Consider the following 10318-nt stretch of genomic DNA (forward strand, 5'->3'; position numbering starts at 1 on the left):
ACAAAGCCTAAAATTATTCAGGCATGCTATACATTCTTATTAAGGTCCTATAAATTTTATCAAGAGCAGAACCTAGAATCATAGAATCTTAAGGTTGGAAGAGACCTCCAAGATCATCAAGTCCAACTGTCAACCCAACACCACCATGCCTACTAAACCATGTCCTGAAGTGCCATGTCTACACATTTTTTTAATACCTCCAGGGATGGTGACTCCACCACTTCTCTGGGCAGCCTTTTCCAGTGCCTCATCACTCTTTCAGTAAAGAAGTGTTTCCTAATATCCAATCTAAACCTCCCTGCCACAACTTGAGGGCATTTCCTCTTGTCCTATTTCAAGCTATTTGGGAGAAGAGACCAACACCCGCCTCCCTACAACCTCCTTTCAGGTAGTTATAGAGAGCAATGTGGTCTCCCCTCAGCCTCCTCTTCTCCAGACTGAACAACCCCAGTTCCCTCAGCTGCTCCTCATAAGACTTGTTCTCCAGACCCCTCACCACTCAGAGATCTCCCAGCCTCCTGCGTATGTTATTGGATGAACTGCAGGGACCCCTGCAAGTGTTTTCCTGCCACTTCGCCCTGATCCATCCTACTGATGGGACCTGGGGAGAGAAGGGGCTCTGGCAAGGCCAAGCACTCACCGGACTACTGGTGAGCCACAGAACCAGCTCTGCTCTGTGCAGGAGACTACCACCTCAGCCACCCCTCCCACTGCCCCTTTTGCGAGGCTCCAGAGGGAGTTTGCCAGCACAGGCTCATGGCACAGCAAAGTCCCCAGGGCGGAAGATGATTACACTGGGAAAAGTGGCTACGGTCCCCATTTGATGGGATCTGCAAGGAGGGAGATGGGGAAAAAGGGATCAGAGTAGAGAAGGGGCTGGCAGCTGGGAGGGGGGTGGGGCAGGGTGGCAGCAAGAAGAGTCACCCACATCGCAGGCATCCTCTGGCTCAGTGTGAGGGAGCCTGGCTGCATCCAGCCTCCGGTGGGCAGAAAAGCCACGGACTCATGGCCAACTCCCTCTCCTTATTGTCTGTGTGCCGCAGCAGGCAAGAGTGGGGTGCACAGGAACCTGGGTGGGGGCCTTCCACCAGGATTGGGAGTGGGTGGGAGAGAGGGCAGAGGGACCACCAAAATAAATGCACCAGAAAAACAGTCTGACGATTCTCCACATGCTCGGTGTACATGATGCAAATTGGTGTTTAAAGCTTATTTATTAGCTTGCATGTGAAATGCCAGCGGTGTTTTTCTAGATCAGTGAATATCCAATATTTTTTCGGGGGGGATGACATGACGACAGCAATGGGAGCGAGCGTGGCTCGAGACTGTATATCCAGAGGCTAGGGTTTGTTTCATGGGCTGCTCTCGACTGTTATAATTTGTGGCACAGATTCAGCGAGAATCTGATCTGCTGAAAATATTTGGGCTGTGAAAACTCCCACACTGTGACAGATGTCAAGTCCAATTAAGTGACTCGTGTCCAGGTTTCTGTCCAATAGGCTTTCCCATTAAATATCAATTTAAGAGGGGGAAAAAAATGCCGTCCCCTTTTTTTTCCCCAGCCTTTATCTCTTCCGACCATCTCCAGGCTAAGCCCCTTTTGGTACCGGGAGCGGATCCGCACCCGTCTCCGCGCTGTCTGTCCGTCTGTCTGTCTGCCCCCCGCCACCTTCCGCACTCCTCCTCGGCTTCTCTGCCACTCCGGGAGGGGTGGGAGGAGGATCTGCACTTTCTTTTTGTGCATCTGAGCGTACCTTTTCCTGCACCGACCTTCTCTCTCGCAGCCACTCCGACCCTGCGCTGAGATTTTCGTTTGTTTTGGTTTTTGTTGGTTTTCTTTCCCTCTTTCCAGCGTTCTCCTTTCTTTATTCTCACCCGAGAGATGCAGGAGGAGTTAGGAAGCTCGGGGACGGATGGGGATTTCGTTTATCCTTTTTTTCCCCCTTCTCGCCAGCTCTTGAAGGACCAGAAGACAAACTAAAACAAACATTTATTTTCCGACGGCCTCTTCCCCCTCCTACCTCTCTCCTCTGGACCGGTGAATTAACAAAAAAAAAAATTTAATAATAATAATAGAGAAGAAAGGAGGGAGCGACGCATTGTTACCCCGGCCCGCCGGCCCGCGTCGGAACAAAGCCAGCAGCACTGCCCCGGGATCCGCGACCGGGACCGAGAGCGGTACCGGTACCGGGACCGGCGGGGGCGGGCGGCGGCGCCGCAGGGGAAGGAGAAGCCGAGAGGGCGGGGGAGAGGGAATAATCCCGGCTGGTGCTATCGCCGCGTCCCTTTTGTTATTTATCGCGATCGGGGAAGAGGAGGAAGAAGAGCGGGGGAGACGGCACACTTCCCGGCGCATTTTTTTTAATTTTTTTTTTTTCCCCCCTTCCAAAAAAACCGGCTGGCAGCAGCCGCCGGCGCGTTGCGGACCCGTTGCCCCGAATTAACGGGCGGAGGCAGGACCATGATGGGGGAAAGGCTTTTTTTTTTTCTCTCCTGATGCATTGTAAGTAACTTAAGTTGTTATTCACACCCCGCAAACGAGCACGGCGAGAGCATCTCCCATCTCCGGAGCGCTGGAGGCCGCGGCGAGGGATGAGAGCTGCCTTTCCCCATCCCAGCAGGACACTTGCCCGCTCGTAATTCATTTGATTTGATCTTGATTTTTAAAATTTATTTTAATTTTTATTTTACATTTTTCCATGCTCCGCTCCCGGAGAGTCATTTGAACTGTAAAGGAATCGCCGAGGGGGCGAGGGGACCGTGGAGAGAGAGAGGCTGTCCAAGCGACTCGGCCGAGGTAAGCAACCTTAACGAGATCTCCCTCTTCCAGGTAGCATGGGCATGGGGTTTACTGGAAAAGGAGGGGAAAATAATAATAATAATTTAAAAAAAAAGAGAAAATAATTAAAAAAAAAGCAAGCGTCTTTCCGGGTCAGCTCGCCAAACCCCCCACCTGGATAAACCCAAACCAAAGGGGAAAATTCAGAGCACACCGCAGTGAAACCTTTAAGCAAACTTTCTCCAGGAGCCACTTCTGTAACGGCCCGTCTTCCTACCACCGCCTTGCAAACGCTCCCTCTGTTCGTTTAAACCCCCTCGCCTGGATCTCAGTGGAAAGGTGATTTTAAACCTTTCCTATTATTATTTATTTCTTTCTTTTCCAAGAGTTCGCTGCTGCTCTGGCCGGGTTTATTCCCCAGCCCTGCCCCGTGGGCCTGATTAGCGCTCCTTGTTAAAAATAGAAGAGGAAGCGTTTCCAATGGCCCTGGCAAGCGGCGGCTCCTTCCCAAGGAAGCAGGCACCCTCCCCTCTCACCCTCGCTAGGCCACGCGTGCCCCGCGTCTCGCCCCGTGGGGAGAGGCTCGGCTTCAGCCTTGCCTGGGAAGGATTCCTCCTGCCCGCCGTTTAATGTCTCGTTGTTGTTGTTGTTGTTGTTATTATTGTTGTTATTATTATTATTGTTATTATTATTGCTTTTAATTTCTTTTTTCCCAACCGGGTATGAGACCCGAGGGAGACTCTGCCTAGAAACTTTACGTGGAAATATTCAAATACTCGGCAATGTGAAATTCGAGGGGGAAGGAAGGGGGCGATGCACCCTCCTCCTCTTCCCTCAGGCTCGCTCCCCACCTCGCTCGACACCCCAGCCGCCCAGGCCCACATTTGTGCCCAAGGTTATTCACCAGTTGCCTGATGTATGGTTTTATTACATGCCGGCATGTCCACGGGCGCGCTCGGGTTTGTATTGCTGTCTGCGTGACAGATGGTGCTCTGTGAGGCCGCAAGAAGATACGATTCAATTTTCTTTTGAAAGGCACGTTCGCATTTATTTATTTATTTAGCTCCCCCTCATCCCCACTCCGCCCCGCTTTTCGCACGGGGAGGGGAGAGGAGGGAAAATTTAAAGGAATGGAAAAGTTCGGCCACTGCTTTGGGGTTTTGTTGCTTTTTTAATTCCACACTTTAAAATAACCCGGAGACTCTTCAGACATCCCTGTCTGATCGCTGGCAAACCGCTGCCCGCACAATTAGCAGCAGGAAAGAAAAAAAAAAAAGAATAAAGAAAAATTAAAGAGAAAAAAAGGAAAAGAAAAAGAAAAAGAAAGAGCACAGAGAAAAGAGTGGCGGGAGAGCCCAGCAGATTAATCAGAATCCCGTTTTGATTGGGGAAATAAATTTCCCCACCGGCCTTGTTATGTTTGGGGAGCCTTGAGCTGTACGTTTAAAAGCATCGCGTCTGTCGCCCGCATCCCGTAGAGCGTTACCGAAAGAGATGGTTGAGCAGAGATTGGCAGGGGAAGAAATACGATATTAAAATTGCGAGGGAGAGGGGTGGGAATCGAGCTGATACTGAGCCACTGGATATTAGGTTGTTTGGAAAAAAAAATAGGTATATGTTCTTGTCTTGCTTTCCGGGCCGGTTCCTACACCCAAGCAAGCAGGGGGAATAACGGGAGGAGGGATATTCCGCTGAAGCGGCCGCCCGGGGCTGGGAACGGCGTGGTGAAAGACGGGGCACCGTTTTGCCCCGGCGTTGCTTTCCGAAGGAGCCCCGGCTCCCCCACCGCCCCTGTACCCTCCCACCCCCCCCCCCGCCCCGGGGGTGCCGGGAGCTGACTCCCCCCTCCCCTCTCTCTCTCTCTCTCTCCCGGGAAGGCTCCTCCGCCCCCTCCTCTCCAAGATGATGCTCAGCCCGGACCAAGCTGCCGACTCCGACCACCCCTCCTCGGCACCCTCCGACCCGGAGTCCCTGGGCGGCGCGGACGCCCGGGCCCTCGGCTGCTGCGGCTCCGACCCGGAGCCCGCTGAGGGCGGCGGGGGGGATGGAGGGGGAGGCGGTGGGGAGGGCCGAGGGGGCGGTGGGGGCGGCGGGGGGGTCGGGGGCCGGTCCGGGCTGCACCCGCCGCCGCTCAGCCGGGAGGAGAAGCGACGGCGGCGCCGCGCCACCGCCAAATACCGGTCGGCCCACGCCACGCGGGAGCGGATCCGCGTGGAGGCCTTCAACCTGGCCTTCGCCGAGCTGCGCAAGCTGCTGCCCACCCTGCCCCCCGACAAGAAGCTCTCCAAGATCGAGATCCTGCGCCTGGCCATCTGCTACATCTCCTATCTCAACCACGTCCTGGACGTCTAGCGCCTGGCCGCACCCCGGGAATCACCCCCCCCCCGCGCGCCCCAGGCCGGAGGACCCCGGGAAACCTCCCACTCCCACCCAAAAACACCGCCCCGGGTCCGGCCGGGCGGGCAGGGGGCTTCCCCGGGGCCTCTCCCCGCCTCCCCGGTGCGGCCGGCGGCGGAGAGCCCGTTTTTCCAAGGGAAGCGTACGACCGGATTGTTTCTTCAGGCTGTCAAGTGCCCCTTTATATATATCTATATATCCAAAAAAAAACCATCTACTTGTGACCTTAAACGTGTGACCATGGGTGCAGTTAAAAATAACTATTTTTTATTTATGGTAGAAGGAGTCGACAATTTATTTTTTTCAAGACTTATTTATTTTTCAGAGTGGTGGCAATTTTACTTTGGATACTTTGTGCCAATTGGTTTCTATAGTCGGGTGTTTACACTTTCTCCTGTGGAATATTATGTTTAACGCGATGAGTGTTTGTTGGGATCGATACAGTGTTCCTCTTCCCCCTCCTTTTTTTATTAATTTATTTTTCACCCTCCAATTATATTGCACTTGTGTACAACAAACCCCCCCTTCCACCCTGTTTATATTTTACATATATCAAGGCATTTGTCCTTGACCCTTTTCTTTTTTTTTTTTTTTTTTCGTGTGGGATCGACGACCACTAGCACTTAACTAGGAGAGGGTTTTTTAAAAACTTGTTGTTATTCTGATCTATAGTTACGTCTGAAAAGTACTTTGCAAATCGTTTATAAGGGAAGTAGTTTCTTTGTGGGCGTACATGTGTGTGTGTGTATACATGCATGTGTGTGGGAGTGAGCGTGGGTGTGTATGTGTGTGGCAAATTTTTAGGAAAGGACGTTTTTCCTAAAAAAAAAAAAAAAAAAAAACCAGAAAAGAAAGAAAAGTAAATCCAGGACTGCTTTCCTTTGTGACAACCAAAAAAAAATTCTATAGCCTGAAAATGTTTCATGTTCTTTGCTGTGAATCTCTTAAAACAAGAAGCGCATTTTAGGGACGAAAGAGAAAAAGAAAAAAAAAAACACATCTGCTATCCAAAGATTTTAGTCTTTTTCAGGGTTTTTTTGTGTGTCTCTGTTGCTTTATATGATGCAATATTTTGTAGTGAAAATAGATAAATCTGGTTTCTATCTGATGCGTTTTTCATATCTCTCATGAATGGTGAGCTGTTTTGCATATAAATAAAAGTATCGAATAAAAGCTGTTTTTTCCTAATTATTTTTTCCCTCTTGGTCTTTCTGCGAAATGGTGATGGGATGCCCCTATGAACAAGGATCGCACGGACTTCTCAAGGTGTGTGTGGGAAAGCTTCAACAGGTTTTACCTGCCCCTTCCAGGGGAGACTCAGGCTGTGATCTCCCCTCTCAGCTGGCTGTGCTGCCCAAATGGGGCACAGGGGTTATTTTCCCTTTCCCCCTGGTCACGACTGAGGTCAGGTTGCTCCAGATCTGGTTGCTGTAAGATCAAATCTGATGCTTGCAAGCACCTGTTTTGCCACTTTGCTCTTCGACACGTCCCGCTTTGCAACTAAAGTGTACATATTTCGTCCTGCCTAAGCACACCGAATTTTCTTTATCTTGTTTAAATTTGGTTTTGATCCCTCTCTGGCCAGGTCCAATTCTACTGAAACCAAGGAAAAATCTTGGGCCCTTTCCCTGTTTTTGAAAGTCTCGACCATACTCCTTTATGTAAAACTCCTTCCCTGTCATTTGAAACACAGCACAGATACAGACTCAATAACAGGCAGGTTATTACCTTAGTAAAGTCAGACCTCTGTGCCACCTCATTTATTGAATCTTTTTCTTGTTTATGGCAAGGGGTTGGTTATTTTTACCTATAATTTGAATATTGCCATTGACTCCAGCAGTTTCTTTCAGCTGAAAGCAGGTCCATTGTTATTTGCTGAGAGACAAAACCCTCCTCCCCCTCTCCCATTTTTATGGCTGACACTTTGCACAGTGGTTTAATTAAGTGTGGGCTTGACCAGCTGAAAAGCTCTGTGCAGAAAACCTGTCAGAGAGGCTGTTAATTCCACTTTCTACCAACGCACGCTTCTGGCGTCCCAAGGGAGCACAGGCAGATTTGGTTGTTAGATGCAGAGTTTTCAAATCCTGCATCTTTTGGGGCTGAAATAGCTCCATCAACTTCGGAGCTGGTTTTCTTTGGGACAGGCTTGTTTCTTAGCTTCTGTCAACATCTGGATGCTGGATCAGGTTTGATGCTAACTGCCTGAGTGATATTATTAAGCAAGCCTTCCTGCTGCCAATATTCAGGAGGACTTAGCAAGTAAAAAGACTGAGCTATGGTTTCCTTCTCAAGCGTGGGAATGCATGTTTTAGGGAAGAGAGCACTCTGCGTTACTGTACTGCAAAGTATGGTGTCTGCAGTCACTGGCGGTTGATTCAAGCACACAAGGTATGAGATAAGGAGCTGCGAACCCAGTGCCCCCCCACCAGCCACACTCCCCGCTCTGGGAGTGTTGCAAACACATCAGGTCACAGGCTGAGAGACGCTCCAGCTAGGTCCCTGCAGGGAACCTAGGGAGCCCAGCAGTTTGTTGGGCCGAGCAGCGGTTATTAGCCTGGGGTCTCGAGCCATGGGACCCTGTGGCCAAGTGATGAGCCAGTGAGCCCCCTGTGTTGTAAGCAGAGGAGAGCACAGTGTGGAGATGTCTGGGAACAGCTCAGGTTTGGCAGTAAGAATATTCCCCATTCCTACCATCCCTGGGGACACCGAAAAATCTGCTTGCGCTCCGATACAGGGCAGAAAGTGCTTTGCTTTTGTTGGTATCCACAGGATCGAGTCTAGAGTTTAACCTACAGAAAGATCAGGGCACTTGACCTGAAGATGTGTCCTTTTCTTCCAAAGGTTTATCTGATGGAAGAAATTGCTTCTCCCCGAAAGCCCTCTCTCACTTCCATCTGCTCGCCACCTTGCTTGTGTCCTCTCATCACCAGCCTATCCACCGTCAGCCCAGCCACTTCTAATTTTTCCTGCTGGCACCAACAAGGAAACTCATTCTCATCTAGCAGCTGATGGCTGTTGAAAACAAAACATAGGTTTTGCTCCCCAGTCTCACTCCTTTGTTTATTCTTGAGAGACATCTGAGTAGTATGTATAAGCTACAAGGCCAATGCAATAAAAAGACTGTGTGGCTAAGTGCTCAAAAGTCTGGATTTCTGAAGAACTGGTAAACAACTTCAGCTCCACCTCATTGCAAGTTGGTGTTAGATAGCAATAAAGTCTAATTATATAAACAAAGTTACTTTGCCTTCATCTATCTGCCCTCAGCAATACAGGAATGAATGGCCTGGCATAATATTACAGGAGGGATGGGGTGGAACTGCTCACTGGAAGTTCATATCACGAGCAGCCAACCCAAAAACTGGCAGGAAAGAAACACAGAGTCAAAATTTACTGTTCTTTTAGGGATTAAAGCTAAGAACAAAGCCACATTCAGATAGTTTTCTTTCCCATTTGAAGAGGAGCTCATCCTACAAACCATGAAAGCAAGCATACTCAAAGACAGAGAAGGCAGAGCACTACCTCTGGAGCTTTAGCTGAGGCTAAAAGAGTTACTTTAAGCCTGACTCAATCCAACATATAAAATGTTGCACAGAAACCTCCAGCATCTACAGAGAGGAAGTACTTCCAATGGATAGGGCTGGAATATCCCAGTACAAGGGATATCCAGTGCACCCTTAATGTAAGGAGATAACATCTATCAAGACACATTTGCAGAGTTACAGGGACATACGCAGACATGGGGCACAGAATGCATTCACACAGGTATCATTAGGAAACAGGGCACTTGATGCGTTCGTCTGAACCCTGGAAACAGATCCTGACCCTGATACAGTGAACGAGGACAGACAGCAAACCAAAAGTAACTCCTACCAACTAAGGTACTGATTTCCATGGGACTGTACAGCTAAGGGGGAACAGTTTCTACGAGTACCACACACTTTCCTATGAGATTAAAGGACCTAGAGCACATTTTTCAAAATACAGACTTGCATTTATGCTGCTATTTGATATCCGTATCCAAAAGGAAGGATTTCTAGAAATAGACCATGCAAACTGCACGGCACGTGTGCGTTCAGGATCACGCTACTCACTGGCCACAAAGTAGTGTCTTACAGCTTGCGTTAAAAAGTGGGTGAGCCAGGTAGGATATTACCACTGATACTTGCAGCAGAGAAATTCTGAGGGTCTTGGCTGTGATTTGATAACTTTGCTATATTTCTAGCAAAGTGTGTGTGTGTGTATGAGAGAAAGAGAGAGAGAGAGATGAGGGGGGTGGGGAGCTGAAGACGATGCTGTATATGAAATTCAACAAAGAAATGGATCTTTTCCATTACATAGCCATGAAGACATACCAGTGACATTCTATCTATTCATGTATCTATCCATCTAGCCATCCTGTAACCCAATTAACCCAGTCCTTTTAGGATGAATAAATGTGTTCTAATATCAGCCATTATTTTTCAGTACTCTCAGTTTATTCTCCAGGGTGGGACAGATCAATAACCACAACAGCAACCAACCCAAAAGGAAAAGGCAATCTCCTGGCACTTCTTATTTATTTCTTCAGAGGCAATTTTGTTTTTCCTGCCTCTTCCCCTGGTGACGGATTTTGCCTTTCCTGCCCAGAATGGCCGTGTTGTTTTATCCTGGGCTCTATTTGCATGTGGGCTTCAGATTCATCTTTGGCTCCTTGCACGGTTTGGGATGAGACCCTCCCGTCCCCAGAGAGGGGGGCAGGTGTTGCTCCAGTCGAGCGAATGGAACCAAATTACAGGACCGTCTGTCGCCTCCTCTGGGAGCCGGCGGAGGGAGGGGAAGAAGGGGAGGGGAGCGGGATGCCGTATGACAGAAAAGAAAAGCGGAACATCATACTGATGCCGATAAGAGCTTGAAAACATGAGTCACCCCAGCCCACAGCCCCACCCAAAACCAGGCAGCAGCCACCTGAAAGAGAAATGTCAGGAGCAGAGACAGAAACAAATTGACTCACTGGGCTGGAATAACTCAGACTTAGAATGAAAGAGAGCTCAGACCCGTCCGCTTCCAGACACACAAGCGCAGGGAGAAAGTTGGGCCAGCTGATGCCGCTTTTTTTCTCAGCTCCCTGCTGCGCGTTTTGATGTCTCCCCTCAGTCCCCTCAGAGC

The 10318-nt window shown here is 49.4% G+C and overlaps 1 protein-coding gene across 1 annotated transcript; it reads left to right on the forward strand.

Annotated features, from left to right (window-relative positions):
• The first annotated feature begins 2682 nt into the window (after positions 1-2682).
• Positions 2683-6209, forward strand: NHLH2 (nescient helix-loop-helix 2). The gene is made up of 2 exons (XM_086770057.1): positions 2683-2794; positions 4654-6209. The coding sequence occupies exon 2, from the start codon at positions 4679-4681 to the stop codon at positions 5126-5128; it is 450 nt and encodes a 149-aa protein (XP_086626183.1). The 5' UTR covers positions 2683-2794; positions 4654-4678; the 3' UTR covers positions 5129-6209.
• The last annotated feature ends 4109 nt before the right edge of the window (positions 6210-10318 follow it).

This window comes from Chlamydotis macqueenii, chromosome 1 (genome assembly GCF_036417535.1).
Source record: "Chlamydotis macqueenii isolate bChlMac1 chromosome 1, bChlMac1.mat, whole genome shotgun sequence".
NCBI classification, from domain to species: domain Eukaryota; kingdom Metazoa; phylum Chordata; class Aves; order Otidiformes; family Otididae; genus Chlamydotis; species Chlamydotis macqueenii.